Source organism: Solanum stenotomum, unplaced genomic scaffold (assembly GCF_019186545.1).
Source record: "Solanum stenotomum isolate F172 unplaced genomic scaffold, ASM1918654v1 scaffold16320, whole genome shotgun sequence".
Taxonomy (NCBI): Eukaryota; Viridiplantae; Streptophyta; class Magnoliopsida; order Solanales; family Solanaceae; genus Solanum; species Solanum stenotomum.
Genome location: NW_026023996.1, coordinates 197956 through 214495, shown reverse-complemented (window position 1 = coordinate 214495; position 16540 = coordinate 197956). Strand labels below are relative to the sequence as shown.

General features: G+C 32.3%; 2 protein-coding genes and 1 pseudogene across 3 annotated transcripts in view; 1 reads left to right on the top strand and 2 right to left on the bottom strand.

The window, feature by feature from the left end:
• Positions 1–524: 524 nt before the first annotated feature.
• On the bottom strand, positions 525–3566 carry LOC125850346 (PHD finger-like domain-containing protein 5A). Its single transcript, XM_049530196.1, has 2 exons — positions 3553–3566; positions 525–1089 (listed from the first exon to the last, which is right to left on the bottom strand). The coding sequence occupies exon 2, from the start codon at positions 1070–1072 to the stop codon at positions 740–742; it is 333 nt and encodes a 110-aa protein (XP_049386153.1). The 5' UTR covers positions 1073–1089; positions 3553–3566; the 3' UTR covers positions 525–739.
• A 6767-nt stretch (positions 3567–10333) lies between these two features.
• Positions 10334–16540, top strand: part of LOC125850337 (two-component response regulator ORR24-like) — a 35920-nt gene continuing 29713 nt past the window's right edge. Inside the window, exons 1-6 of one of the 2 annotated variants that reach the window (XM_049530184.1) lie at positions 10334–10918; positions 11970–12122; positions 12298–12690; positions 12796–12872; positions 13455–14735; positions 16061–16133. In XM_049530184.1, the coding sequence (XP_049386141.1) occupies positions 10771–10918; positions 11970–12122; positions 12298–12690; positions 12796–12872; positions 13455–14735; positions 16061–16132 (2124 nt within the window). In that variant the 5' untranslated portion in view covers positions 10334–10770 and the 3' untranslated portion in view covers position 16133. Of the gene's footprint in view, positions 10919–11969; positions 12123–12297; positions 12691–12795; positions 12873–13454; positions 14736–16060; positions 16366–16540 lie in introns of those variants that run through there. The other variant, XM_049530183.1, reaches the window with a different exon arrangement.
• LOC125850388 (U2 spliceosomal RNA) lies at positions 16413–16525 on the bottom strand (annotated as a pseudogene).

Below are 16540 nucleotides of genomic sequence, written 5' to 3'. Positions count from 1 at the left end.
GACAAAATATTTGACGGTAATAACTTACGAAATTATAGACCGAGTCTAACATTTTTTCACATTTCTTTAAGTTTGTTCGAAATGTATCTTTAGACTGTAATCTATAATGTCCATAAGTTGTAACAGAAATAAGAAGTGGTCACACCTAAATTTATGTAAATGTCTCTACATGTTCAATGCATAAAACTTGGTTCTTATTATATGGTCTGTATCTGTGGGAATTATTTAAACCTTAGCAGAATTGGTGAAGTTATTACTTCACTTCCTTTTAGTTCAAGCTATTCTTTAGCGATTGTTCATCTTCCCCAAGGTCACTGCTCTATTTATTGGACCTACATGAAGTTTGAAGATTGTGGAATATTGAATTCTCTGTTAATGTTATGTGCTGTTCTGAATGTAACTTCCTATTACAAATCTCATCAACTTGCTTCAACTAAAGAACAAGAGTACAGTGTACAATCATGATAGAAAATAAACTGAAGTAAAATTTTCACAAATCACACCCAAAAGAGACAAGATCGAAGAGTCGATTAGCGTTGGCGTTTTGTTGCATACCCTTGCACAAAACGAAATTACAATGGGTTAAACTTATGCTATCAGTATGTAATACAGCAAGTTCCAAGGCAATATAGTGAGTAAGTTACATAGGCTATACTCAAATGCCTAATTTTGACACAATCATGCTAGTACGAAACTCCAGTAGTGAACTTCACCGAAGGGTGAAAGAGGTATCCGACTCTCATCTCTTCTTGAAACCATATTTTTTACGTTCATAAAACAGATCAGTCTTGGCACTACCAAGATTGACTATCTTTGGACAGCCATCCCTATCTTTCTCCTGCTGAGTACATTCCTTGCAATAGTAAGCATCAGAAATACCAACACCACCACAGATGACACAACGGCCTTGAAAGGATCCATAGTTGCATTCATCACAAACTCGGACAAGTGTGCAAGGACGGACGTATGAATCACAAATCACACACTTCCCATCACATTTCTCACAAAGTCGACCGATAGCTATTCCTGGCTGCTTCCGGCACATGATCAAATCAGGATGATGCTTGGCCATATTTCTAGCAGTGACGTCTAACCTGGAAAAGAAGAATTAAGCAAGAGTCATTAGCAGACAGCAGAAACGAGGCAAAACAATGAATTTCTAAGATCTATATGATTATGTTTATTGTAGCAGAAAGCATAGTAAAAGATATAAATGGGACAAGAAGTAGAAAACAGCAACTAAATCATTCTGATTGATAAAATAATAAGTTAAAACTTTATCATGTCTGTCAAGAAGCAAAAAATAATAGAATTCTATAAAGAGATAAATATTATCACCCTAGTATTATAACATATCATGTTACCATTTGCTAGGCCCTACAGATAGAAGAAAATGAACGAAATAGCATCAGTTACAGAAATGTCCAAAACCGATCATGTCTGCCAAGAAGCAAAAAGAACAGAATTCTATAAAAAGATAGATATCATCCTCCTAATGTTAACATATCCTGCTACCATTTGTGATGCCCTACAGATAAGGAAAATGAAGAAAATACCATCAGTTACAGAGTTCTCCAAAACAACTTTGATTCATCAGCTTTGACACTAACTAGATGGAGATGAACTCGCTCTATCCCTACCCCTTTAGCTCCTGTACTTTTCTCCTGATAAAGATTTGTCAAACATTATGGACAATGGTATGGACCGTGGGAAAAATTGAGTTCCACAAAGTATTTTCTTTTATATTTTATTTTGTGAAGGGGAAGATAAAGGGTGCAGGCAATATTCAATCAACTTTTTGATTCTTAAATTTAAGATTGTCTCGACCCATCAACAGGAAAAAAAAATTGGACTCTCATGGAGATTTTCCCAAGAAAAATCCTCTTCATTAAAGTAATGCAATTGCTGGTGAGTGGTGACACTATGCACTTTGCAAACACAAACTGCTTTATACACCTCTAATTCTAATTTCTACAGAGAGTAACAATGATATCTACGTCAACACACAGAAATTAATATGGTTAAACCAGTTGGTTTTTTCATGGTTTGTTAAGATACAATCTTTACAAAGACGGAGTTAAGAACTTGCAGAGATCTTAGCTTCACTATCCTACATTTCATTTTATTTATTTTTGAACAGGTAACATCTACTATCCTACATTTCATTTTGCAAGCAGAAACTGATGACTAGCAGAATACCACAAACTACAAAGGTGCAGAAAAGCAAGAAGTTGGAGTGCTTTTGAGTTGTGAACCTACTTCAACTCATTTCATACAGTCGGAATTTTAGTGAATCGCTTTCTTTTTAATGAATAAACTACTGCCTTCTAGTCCACAAGATAAGTCGGAATTGCACTAGTCTCATTGGTTAAATCTTCTCAATTTTGAACACCTATAAAAGCATCCTCTTGCCCGATTCCTTTTTCCTTGAACAGGCTATAAGAGCCCTTTGCTTGCATATTGTCTAAGAAGATCTTGATCATTATTAAATGTATGCAATCATTAAACTTAAATAAGTTGCTCAATAAGGTGAAGACTGGGTTTAGATCCTAACAAAAGGCGATTTCTTCCTATCCATCGAAGTTCTGTAAGCTGAGTTACCTAATATCTATACTAGTTGGAGGTAGCTAGTACGGGAAAACTAGCCAAAACTGACAACTATCAAGAAGAACGAAGAAAAAAAATCAAACTTTAAGCATTACTAAGTTACTACTCCTATCACTTATCAAGAAACACTCGAGTTCGATATCTAGCAAACACAGTGATCATCATGTGAATGACTCTATAAGCATCTTTCTTTCTTTGTTTGTTAATATATAAATTAAATGCTTTTACTATTTACAATTGAGGTTAACAGGGATGTCCTTATTTCATGATCAAGTTAATTCTGCTACTGCAACAAAAGCAAATTGGTATAATACTGTGAACTCAATTACTTACATCTAAACCAAAAACTAAAGAAGAGTCAGAAAAAATATTTATTTTCAACATAAAACATAACAAAACATATTAAAAATGAAAATTATTCCCCCCCCCCCCCGTAAAACAATCTCCTACTAACCTACAATTAAATAGACTAATCCTACCAATACAAAATTAAGTGATTTTCTGAATTCAAACACAATATCAAACAAAAGTAACTACTAACAACAGTGAACTTTAACCAATACTAATTCGTTCAAATTCCTACACGAAACAACCTCAATATCAAACAAAACACGATTTAAGTAGCAATTAACAACAGCAAAAATTCAACAAAAACGAAATTAAGTAATTAGCTAAATTCAAACACAGAACAAACAGAATATCAAACAAAACACGATTCAAGTACTATTAACAACAGCAAACTTTAACCAATACTAATTCTTTGAATTCCTACTCAAAACAATCTCAATATCAAACAAAACACGATCAAAATAGCTATTAACAACATAAAAAATTCAACAAAAACGAAATTAAATAATTAGCAAAATTCAAACACATAACAAATGCAATATCAAACAAAAAACATGATTAAACTAAAAAATGATAACAATGTGAAGAGGATGTAACGTAAACCTGAATCGATGAGCCGCAGGGGTTTAGCTGCAGAGAAATGACTCAAGAGGGATATTGAAGATGACCCGAAAAAATATTGAGGCCGGTTTATTTATATAGTATGGGCCAGAGGCGGTGCGGCCCACTCGAGTTTCACAATTGGGCTACTTTCTCATGGGCCTTATTGGGATGATTTGCACAAAATGAAATATAACTTTTTCTTTTTAAGTTTAATGGGAAAAAAAGTGAATGGTAAAGTTACGCTGGTATCGGTAATGTAAGTCATGACAAATTGATATGACATAATTATGTTCAACATAGTGAGTAGTGGTGTACAATTCAAACCATAAAGCCAAATCAAAACGATGATGGAAAAAAAATAATCGTTCTTTTAATTGACAGAATGATCTGACTTAATAATGGAGTAGTATATTCATTTTAGTTGACTTAATGAATTTCTTACTAATCATATTGAATTGTTATGATTTTAAAATTACAAATAAACAAATATGTGACATGTAAAACATGCCAAACATGTATGATTCATCTTAAATATTTAAGCTAATTATCTAGACCATCATGCTTTCAACACACAAGGAGAGAAAAATGTATTTTCAAGTATGACGGGTGAAATAGATTTATTTAAAGAATTATCTTCTTAGATATCATGAGAGAATAAATGTATTTGAATAATTCTTATATTTAATTTTAAATATGTTTAACTTAATATATTATTCTCCCAAATTATATCAAATTGTCATGCATAATCGTAAAAGACACCGACTTATATTGCAAAAGCATATATATTGAAACTTGAAAGTATAAATTGAGTTTACAGGCGATAAATTCATCACATATATTAAAAATATTTGTCATAAAGAATTTTTACGTATCATGTTACTTCAAATATAAATATCTATAAAAAGTGAAATAACACACAAAAGTACAAAACTATATATGATAATAAAAATATTCGACAATTTACACCTGAAGAATTTTTTGAGTTTCCATATTAAATGGGATTTGTTTCAATCCATCAGTTGTACACATGTCTACAATAATAAAAATAAAAAATAAAAGGTACTTGTTGAAGTATCAAACAAGATCATTTCAACTGTCATATTATTATTATAAAAATATAATTTAGAACTAGTCTGTTACAGCTAGCACTAGATTTGAATAAATATAAATTATTGAGTTTATAGTTTTTTTTCAAGAACATTCACTAAATTTTGTAAACAAAAAAACTATGTAAGAAGCTGCATTAATTACATACTAATTTCAGAAAAATGATGGGTTAAATCACATTTTTGAAACGTAATTTGTAAATTTTATTTTTGAAAACATAACTTATGTATGTAGTCCAAGAGTGCAATTTATAAGTGCTTACTTGAAATACAATTTACAAACTGAGTTTAGAAATATAAATTTACTAGTCATATTTTATAAATGCGGTTTATTATTATTATTTTAATTAAATTAAACGACTTGTAAATCGCACTTCTCATATATATATATATATATATATATATATATATATATATATGTAAACATATATATATTGCATAATTTTTAAATCTACACACTTGTTAAAGTTTCCTATCAAAATTGTAAATATGTATGTCTGACCAACAAAAAAAAAGTAAATGTGTATGAATATTATAGATTAATGTTCATGCTAAAATTGGTTAAATAATAATTTTAACAATTGTTTTCACACTGTCATTCACAACATACCAAATTATGTCTCTAATGAAGGTTTTAATTTTTTCCTAATAATTACATAATGAGGATTGATTAAGTTAATGTTGATATAATGAATTTGATTCTCAAATTAATTGGTGGCACATGGTTGACCAATATGATATTATTAAATTATTTAATTAAAAGTTCATTGTACCATATAGTTTTTAAAAAATAAAATAAAAAGTTACTACCTCTAGTGCTTAACCCTTTATTCAACTTTTACTTCGGTAAATTGTTTAGATAAATATTCCTTTAATTAATTTTACTGTCACTAATAACCTCTGGCACAAAATAACAAAAAGTTTTGTCACTAATTTTATTTAATGATAAATTATTCAACCAAAAAAAGGAAAATAATGAATTATAAAGGGCCAGCTATGAAGTATTTAGCAACACGTTAACAATAAATTTTATAACTTAATTTCTATATAAAAGAAAAAATTGTTGCGTACGTTTTTTTTATATTAACTTTATTCTTGGCCACAAAGAAAAATAAAATAATAGTCAATTTAGATAGATTCAATGTATCTAAGATTTATGCAACATAGACAAGTAAATGATTTTATGCCTTAAAAATTATGAAAATAAATCAATAAGACATTCTATATAAGACTTATCGTCATCTTTTACATAATATTATATTTTGTAACCAAAGAAAAAAAAATTAGAACTTATATAGACTGATCGGAAGGAAAATAAAATTAAAATAGTTAACAATACAACCAAAATCATTGAAGGGAGAAATCTAACACTATTCAAAACAAAACTTAATTAATTCGAATCGATCAGTTAAACAAACATAGATTATAATTTGTGATTAACTAATTCGTTTGTACAACAGTTCATAGTTTTATTTTTATCTATAAAGTTATTGTCAAGTATGTTTAGGAAGATTAATAATTCATATTTTGCGAGATCATTTTAAAAATATTGTGTTGATAGTTTGTGCCTAATTTAATTAACATTTTCAATGAATTTTGAACACAGAACTAAACTCATTATTTAAGTAAAAGGATATATGGGAAAATTCATCATTCTTGAATTTGGAAATCTACCAAAAATAACTTTATATTTTCTCAATCATAAAACAAAGATACAATCACTAATCACTAAAAGCAGCTATAAAACATTATATTATATTATATTATTAAATGGGAGAAGCATTGAAAACACCTAGAAGCGCAAATTATTAGTTTCATTTCTGAATCATTGACAACCTTAAAATTACCATCTACTTGACTAACTAAACTTAGATACGCCTCATATATGTCATATAACATAGCAAATATAGTCTCAAACTCTTGCGGGAACATTGGGTTCTTAATAGAAGGTCGAGATAAGTGTTGAAAATAACCCTAAACCTGGCGAGAATTTAGGAATGTATTTCACTCATGTTCCAAGATCGATGGTGCATATAAGTTTAATTAATCAAGTAAAAAAATAATTTAAAACTGTCAATAATTCAAGTGTAAAGCTAATACAAATTCATATCAAATTTAAACAGTGATTCCTTCTTTCTTCCAACTTTGAAAGTACTGGAAAGTATTGATAAATACTATCATATAAAAAGAAGAGGTGGTCTGACTAACTCAATGAAGTGAATTTTTCAAAAACATGCTCAGAAAATGTTTTCAGTACTTCTCTGATTAAATAGAATGAATGAAGAGTCAAATTGTTGTCAATAAAAATCTTCCCATGTGATCATTGTGCTAACAGTGTGTGGAAAATGGTTGTAGCATTTCACTCAATATTCAATACTTACAAATTTGATAAATTTATATTTGTGTCAAAAAATATTTTATTGNATGGGGTTCAGGATTTCGCCTATGTTTTATTTGAACCCCTTGATAGAATTTCTGCCTCCGCCACTGATTGACAACCTTAAAATTATCATCTACTTGACTAACTAAACTTAGATACGCCTCATATATGCCATATAACATAGCAAGTATAGTCTCAAACTCTTGCGGGAACATTGGGTTCTTAATAGAAAGTCGAGATAAGTGTTGAAAATAATCCTAAACTTGGCGAGAATTTAGGAATGTATTTCACTCATGTTACAAGATCGATGGTGCATATAAGTTTAATTAATCAAGTAAAAAAAATAATTTAAAACTATCAATAATTCAAGTGTAAAGCTAATACAAATTCATATCAAATTTAAAGATATTTTCAGTACTTCTCCAATTAAATAAAATGAATGAAGAGTCAAATTGTTGTCAATAAAAATCTTCCCATGTGATCATTGTGCTAACAGTGTGTGGAAAATGATTGTAGCATTTCACTCAATATTCAATACTTACAAATTTGATAAATTTATATTTGTGTCAAAAAATATTTTATTGGGACAAAGCATTAATGATTTGGTTCTCAAGGCTTTGAAGTCAAGACTTTTTAACTAGTAGCGACTAAGGGGTCGTTTGGTTGGAAACAAGTTATCCCAGGATAAATTATTCTGGGGTTAGCTATCCTGAGATAACTTATCCCACCATGTATATGGGATAACTTATCCCATCACTATAATATAAATGGTGGGATAAGTTATCCCAAACATGACAACCAAACAACATAATTTTTTTTTATCCCATCACTATTTCCTTATCCCATCACTATTATTTTTAATCCTTCACACCAAACGAGCCCTAAGAGTATTCTTTTCAAGTTGCTTATGGGATAGATTGGGTGGATAATTATGTTAAACAATTTGACTTATCAAATCGATTAGGTGGATAATTACGTTTAACGGTATGATTTATCAGATATCGACTTTTAAATATACTAATCCGTTAATTATCCAATAAAATATTGATTGATTCAGCGTCAGATTAGTAATTATCGGATGATTATATATTTGTATTTGCTCAAACCTAAGTGATCCCTTCTTTCACTTTCACTCCCATCAATATATTTAATTTCCCATCAAATAAAATAATTTTTTCAATACTACTTGAGCTAGTAATTCTGTAATTAAATCACAGTAAAAAACATATGAAAATTTAAATTTTGAGGATGCGTGCATATAAGTATTTATTTAACAAATATTCATGTGTTCAACAACTTATTATTTCAATACTAAATAGGGCTTTAGAGTTGATAATATGTACTTCCTATACGTACTTTAAAAAAAGGGAAAATGATTCGAAATATATTTGAGCTTTGATCGAAATTGATGTAACAATACCAAATTTTGAGCAGGACATATTACCCCATACACTATTTAATAGTGTATTTTAAAGATATATATGTGCCCATAATGATGCAATATTTATGATGTTCACGTGAGCACATATATACCTTTAAAATACACTATTAAATAGTGCAGGGATAAAATGTCATTTTCCAAAATTTGGAATTGTTACAACAATTTCAATCAAAATTCAGATATATTTCAGACTTTTTTCCTTTAAAAAAGTATAAGTATGATAATTCTTAACGGGTCAACTAATTGCCCAATAAAAAATTTGAGTAATTCACTCCGCAACGATAAATCGTTAACTAATATAAAATTTTAATCTATTCACCAACCAATAATTCGATAATTAATACTAATAAACCAATTTTACAATTAATTTATAGTTTTGGTTCGATTTTGAAAATTCTTAATTCTTTCATCTAAACATACCATAGAAATTTGTGTTTCTTTTATTTTTTTCAAAAAGGAAAAATTGCCAATCATTTAATTTCGTTTGTAGACCCCTATTTTCTCATGAAATAATAATGCTGTAACTAATTAATGGATGACTACTCATATAATTAATTAATCAATTAATTTATTAATTAATGTGAAGTCAATTCCTTAAAAAGTTGCAAAAAATAAAACCTTAAATCACGCAAATCAAAGAAACTAATGAAATGAAAGTTGTAAAACACTACTACAAAAGGAAAATATCATTAGCATTCAAGTACTAAATCATTATTATTAATTAGAAAATATTTCTTCATGAATTTCCCATTCTGTTAAAGTTTTAGTGCTTTTTTAGATTTTAAAAAAAGTCCTAAACAATAACTTTATTGTATAAATCATACATTTTCAAGTCAACCATCTCACTTTCTATTGTTCTTTACTTGTGTTTTTACTTTGCAATGTTTCTAGATTAGATTAGATAAATCCAAGTAAGATCCAAAAAAACTTAAGCATATAACCAATTAAATAAGATTTTTTTCTTCTTAATTTTTCATCCCTAGTCAGAGGTCGATTAAATTTAAATTTGAGTAAAAAAGATCTTATATTAAAAATAAAGCGATATCTAACAAAAATGTCTGAAGTCTAACTAAATTTCAATTCACACCTCACGCTCAAAAATTCATCATTAATACCTTGTTTGGATGGTTGTTACCCACGGTATTGTATTGTAGTTTAAAAATATCATATTCGTTTTGATTGTTACTTGTTATTTAATAATCTTATTTTATTTATCACCCGGCCTTTATATAGTAGTTCTACTTGTACTATATTATACTAACGACAGATAATGATACAATCTCTCCAAACGTCATATTCATTAAAACAATAAAATACGATATATTATAATAGTTCTACATTTATCCTACTTTTCTGGTAGAGTTATCATTCAAATTGTTGACGTGCAATATTATGTAATAACAGATAATGATACAATCTATCCAAATGTTATATTCATTCAAACAATACAATACAATACGATACGTTATGGACGGAGTGTAAGAGGTAAAGTGGTCAAGATTAGTTTGGACACTGAATATCCAAAATGGAAGGCTAAGATTTCTTGAAATGTGAATAATGTAGATGAAGATGAGTCACATGTGATAACTTCTAAAAAGCCTACAAAAAGCTCAGTTCCAAATAAGCATGCTTCTGGTTCCCATATATGAGTTAAAAAAAGAGAGTAAAGTTGAAAAAAAAAAGCTTCACAGAAGACTAAAATATATATTCACTTCAACTGGCAACTGCATAAAACATAGTAATAGCTTTATGTCCATATATAACATTAGCACAAATGGAAAAAAAATCATTTTTTTATTATTACCAATGACTTTTTGTGATAAGAAGAGAGTATAGGGGTGGGGTGGGGGTGGGTAGAAAAAAGCAAAAGACAAACACAGAGAAAAAGTTGAGGTCTTGATGGTGAAGAAGAGTTTAGGGGGTGGGGTTGTGTTGTAATGACTTAAAAAAAGTTGTATGATTTGGAGTATTGTTGAGTTGAAAACCATTCACTTTGTTCTGGCCAATCACCATCATTACTTACTATAACTCCAAGTTCCAATCTTGTCTCTTTTTTTCTTTTCTTTTTATCTCTTTCTCTCTAAAGATCCCCTCTTTTTGTTTTTCTTCTTGTTGTTCATCAGTTGTTTGATTTATTCAAAGTGTTTTCTTATTTGGGGTTTTCAGAAAGATTCTTGAAAAGTGACCCTTTTGTGGTTTTGTGCTAAAGTTGTAATCTTTTTCTTCAGATTCTGTTTGGGTGGTCTTTTTTCTCTTGTGGGGTTGTTTAATTTGTGGTTCTTGAAATGACTGTGGAGGAAATTAGAGGAAATATGGGTGGTGAAAGGGAAAACTATGATAATTTTCCAGTTGGTATGAAGGTTCTTGCTGTTGATGATGACCCAATTTGTTTGAAGTTGTTGGATGGACTACTTAGGAAATGCCAGTATCACGGTATTTATGCTTTTTTCTATGTTTTTCCTTAAAGATTTCATTTTTTTGGTTTATCAATTTGGAGTAGTTGGTAAATTTATTGAATTGATTCAGTTTGATGCTATTTGCAATTTCTGCTGTTTGGGAAGTTGTTTTCTGTTCCATTCTGAAAAAAATCATAACTTTGTTCTGATTCAGACTTTTATAAGGAGAAGTTTAGATCTTCTACTCCCAGAAAAAAAAGGTTTAGAATTTGTTTTTCATAGTTCCAAGATTTTTCATGTTTCTCAATTGCTGTTAATTTTGCTTTTTCTCTTCATGCATGGTTCATGTTCCTTTTAAATTGGATTGTTGCTTTTCAACAATGAAAGTCAACAGCTATATATGCTGTGTAATCTCACAAGTGGGGTCTCAGAGGTAGAGTGGACGCATACCTTACTCCTACCTCGTGGAGGCCGAGAGGCTGTTTCGGAAAGACCCTGTGGTCTTTTTCAACCATGGAAGTCATAAATAAAAAAAGGAATCTTGAAGTTCTTTTGATTTGATTTTGGCCTTTTCAACTTGACTGTGCAGTTGAACTTAAATGGATAGCTGTCTCCCACTTGTTTGGGATTGAGGCGCAGTTGTTGTATACAGCTTAACTGTGGAGTATAATCAAGTCGAAATTCTCCATTTTTGTACTCTCGTTTTGGATAGTCTGGTTTGAAGCCTAGTTTTCTCTGAGATTTTCATGACAGCTTTGGTGTGTGTGTGCACGCGCACGTGTGTATGTAACACTTATTTTCAGTTCTATTTAGTTTAGTATGATGATTATATGATGTGAACTTAAATGAATAAGTGAGATTAATATAGTCGACCCCAACTTGTTTGAAACTGAGGCGTAGTTTTTGTCGTTATTCATGACAGCTTTGGAGTTCAACTATGTGTATCATTGTAAATTTATTTGGAGATTTGGAACTTCCTAACTTGAATTCCTTCATTTATTTTCGGTTCTTTCCATCTGACTGAAATGTTATTGTTTCCCAATCAAAATTGAAATTGCATTTTCTGAAAATGGTCTGTTGTTTTACAGTAACTACGACGAGTCAAGCAAGAACGGCGTTGAAGATGTTGAGGGAAAACAAAGATAGATTTGACTTGGTGATCAGTGATGTCCACATGCCTGATATGGATGGCTTTAAACTTCTGGAGCTTGTTGGTCTCGAGATGGATCTTCCAGTCATAAGTATAAATACCTTCATTTATCTTAATTTTATATCTGTCCTTGATGTTCTTTTCCCTTGGCTGCCGTTAGATAAAATATTCTTGCATCAAGAATTGAAGATCTTTTAATTTGCTTATATCAAAGTAATCCGTTAAAGCTTGTTTCGTTTCTTGACCATTGACCTTTTCTTGTCCAGTGTTGTCAGCAAACAGTGATAGCAAACTTGTAATGAAGGGAATAACTCACGGTGCTTGTGACTATTTGGTGAAACCTGTCCGGCTTGAGGAGCTAAAGAATATATGGCAACATGTAATAAGGAAAAAGAAAGTTGAGCCTAAGAAGCAAAACAAGTCTGATGATCAAGACAAGGCTCACCAGGGAGGCGGAGAAGGTGAAAGAGGATCACAGCTTTCAGGTAATGCAGATCAAAACGGGAAGGTTAACAAGAAAAGGAAGGATGAAGAATATGAAAGCGATGAAAATGGAAATGACGATGAAGATCCTGGAACTCAGAAGAAACCTCGTGTTGTTTGGGCTATAGAGCTTCACAAGAAGTTTGTTACAGCAGTTCATCAGTTAGGCCTTGAAAGTGAGTATTTTAGCATTAATGTGGTTATCTTAGATTCTTTGTCTATTTTTTTTTATGTATGTTCCCCTATTAATGGACTTATTTCTCAATAACGTTCTGATGCAGAAGCTGTGCCTAAGAGGATTCTTGATCTGATGAATGTTGAAGGACTTACAAGAGAGAATGTGGCGAGCCATCTCCAGGCATTATTCTCTCTTTGTTCTTTATAATTCCCTATGTTTGCATTTGAGTCCCGTTTCTTTATATTTTACAAAATTAGGGGTTTTTGGCTAGACCTTTTTTGAGATGTGAAAATGGATGAGGTGACTGTTAAAAGAATGTACCAAGAATAGGAAGAATCATATACCCTTGCTACATCTTAGGAAAAATAAATTTCTTGCTATGTCTTCACAAATGTTATTTAGCTCATTCGAACATTTCATGTTTAAATATGCATGTGGATAAATAATGAAGGGAAACAATACAGATCTTAAGCTAGATTGTTTCCTCCAATATTGTCTTAACGATTACAAAGGTGTTCCAGATCTGTTTTGATATGCTTTTCCTTGAGCTGAGGGTCTATCGGAATCAGCCTCTCTACCTCCCAAGGTTGGGGTAAGGTCTGCTTATTCTCTACCCTCCTCAAACTCCACTTGTGGGATCAGGTTTGTTGTTGTTACAAAGGTGTTGCAGGAGTTGTCTGTGCTTCGGCCTTCGTGTCCTGTACTTTTTAGTAAAAGCACAAAGGTATAAAAATTTAATTTGTCTTTCGTTCTGTGCCACAGAAGTATAGGCTCTTCTTGAAAAGGATCAATGCGGCAGATGCCCAGCAAGCCAACTTGGCTGCCGCTGCATTAGGGGGTAAAGATTCTGCGTACATGCGAATGGGTTCACTGGATGGGCTTGGTGGTTTTCGAACGTTGGCTGGATCAGGAAGGTTCGGTCAGGCTAGCTTATCATCATCATATGCATCAGGAGGCATGCTTGGCAGACTAAATAGTCCTTCTGGTGTAAGCCTTCACAATCTAGCATCTTCACCTATGCTCCAACCTAATCATGGTCAAAATTTGAGTAACAACTCCATCAATGCCTTGATGAAATTTAATGCAAATGTTCCACCTGCAAGCCAGAATGCTAATTTGTTCCAAGGGATTCCTGCATCGTTGGAGCTTGATCAACTGCAGCAGAGTAAGTGTGCCACACACATAGGAGAGTTGAATCATTTGGATGAGTCAGGACTGCATACAGCGGCCAGTACATTCACTAACTCTAGATTGGTTGGTAGCGCAAACAGCTCTATGCCCAATGTATCAAATAATCCTATTTTGCTTCAAGTGAATTCCCAGCAACCACTGACGGGGACGGGATTTGGTAATCAGACTTCTCTCAACATAGCCTCTTTTAGCTCTGAGGCCTTCAATACTGGTGTAAGTGGTTCTTCCAATTTTCTGGACCATGATAGATATAATGAGAATTGGCAAACTTCTCTCCAGCCTCTGAAGTTCCAGTCAACCTCCTTTCCGTTAAATGAACCTTTCAGCAACAGCCATTTGCCTCAAGACAGAGTACGAGACAATGATACTTCAACTGGCCCTCTTTTGCAGAACAACCCTGTTGATTTTTCAACCTCCGCCATAGTTTCCATACCTTTTGAGGCTTCAAGAGGAGAAACACAATGCCGTGAAAGTTTAGGGGGTGCTGTTCAGATTATGAACCAAGCAACCTGCCAACGGTGGCCAGATCAGAACCAACATTATTCCCACAATTCAAACAATATTTTTGGTAACATGAGCTCTCAAGTTTCTAGCAATGGTGGAATTGCCTCTTTAACTCATCCTATGGACCAAAACAATGATATGTTCTGCACAAGGGTGGAGACTTCTTTGACTGGCAGATCAAATGGAGGTTCTTCAATGCATATACACAATCGTGAAAGTGAAAAGTTAACTCATGACTCGAGGACAAAGACAAATGAAGACTACCTCTTTCAGACAACAAAGCAACAAGTTGGTTTTCTTCCTCAGGGCTATGGCTCCCTTGATGATCTTATGGGTGAAATGAAACGGGTAAGCTAACCTCTTTTGGTCTTTGTCTTATTTATGAAGCTTTTATTCTGAAGTTTAGTCATAGATTCAAACGAGGTGTGCGCAAGCTGGCCTAGGCAGCACACCTTTTTTTTTTTAAAAAAAGAAGCATTTTGAGACCTGAATAGCAGCTGAGCGTACTACTTTTTTAAATACTTGACCTGAGTCCCCGGTCTCTGGTGTGGTGATAGATCAGATAAGTTTTCTTGAGGAAAGAATGCTTACTTAACTTGGTGGTCTTTCTAGTGTAGATAAATATCTGTTTATAAGTTATTTTTTTTAAAAAAATATATCTGTTCATATGACATCGAGAGTGATGATTTAAGTTATACCTGTACTACCTTGTAACCAACACCGATAGAGATTAGAGGGTTACAAACCACCCTGCACACTCTCTATCGCCACCACAAAGAGGAGTAAAAACCACCACTAAATGGCATTGCCGGTTGTCTGCTACTGTGGTAACTTGGACTTGGAGCACCTTTTATTGCCAGGGTTAGTTAGTCACTCGAGGAATTTTATGTCTTGGATGCAAACTAGTGAGGTCTATGTCTTCACATAGTTATGAGTCAACTTATAGGAATTCTCCATAAAATAGACCTTTAATAATGAAAAGTAACTTAACAAGCTACTAGCAGTTCGAGCTATGCCTTCTAGGGTGTGCTCTAGAGGCAATTTCTGCTTTCATGAGGGAAGACGAAAGCTTTTCCACTAAACAGAAATATGTTTTCGAGCTTCACTGTGCCTGTCTGAGAAATAGTTTATTTGGTCTACTGAAATATGTTTATACTAACAAAAGAAGACGAAAATGAGTTACAGGTAGGTCTGATCCTAATGTTTCTTTTAGTTTGTACGAATCGATCAATATCAACACCTAATGCATCTATTGATGCCTTCAACTTTTAAAAGCTCATTGTTTTATGCATCTCTTTTCAGTTGAATAATTCTATGTTAGATTCGACTTCTTAGTTTGTTAGTCCCCTTTGCTATTACAAGCACGGATTTTGAATACTCTCGGTTATTTCTTCTCAAAGATTAACGGTCATTATTATGTCGGTTTGTTGTGGATTGATTTCTCAAATGGTCACTCAACTCTCAGCTAATAATCTGTGAAATCAACTCGTTTGTTGCTGTCTAACTATGTTGCTAAAACTCTCAAAAAATGTTGTCACAACCGTGTTGGATCCTCCAAAATGCACTTTTGGAAGATCTGACAAGCACCCATTGATATCTTCGTAGAGTCTGAGCAACATAGCTTAGACATTGGCGTGTTAACGTACTAAATGATTTTGTTTGAAAAAATGCAGGATCAAGATGGAGCCATGTTAGAAGGAGGAGAATTCGGATTTGATGCTTATTCACTTGGTTCAGGTTTATGAGGTTTTTGTAACTAGCAAGTTAGGAAGGAGAGGATCTAGTGATATAGCAAAATGTTATTTGCTCATTTAAGAGTCTCTTAACAATATATGCATACTATGCCTTTTTTTTCATTGTTCTTTTCCAGTCCGGGAACGTTGTTATCGATCGTAGAAAACTCTTAAATGCTAATTACTTGTTGCTTTTAAAGGGCCGGTTCTGTGAGTTCAACTGAATCATTTGCATTCGTCTCCAACTTTGTATATATATATATATGCGGATTCTTTTGAAATGTACACATATATATAGTGCAACTTATGAGTAAATATCATGTGAGTCAATGAACCACGTATAAGATATTAAACTGGCAAGAACTGATGCTGCACTTTATTTTAGCCAAAAGGCATAGAACGGAATGCTTTGTAAAGCCC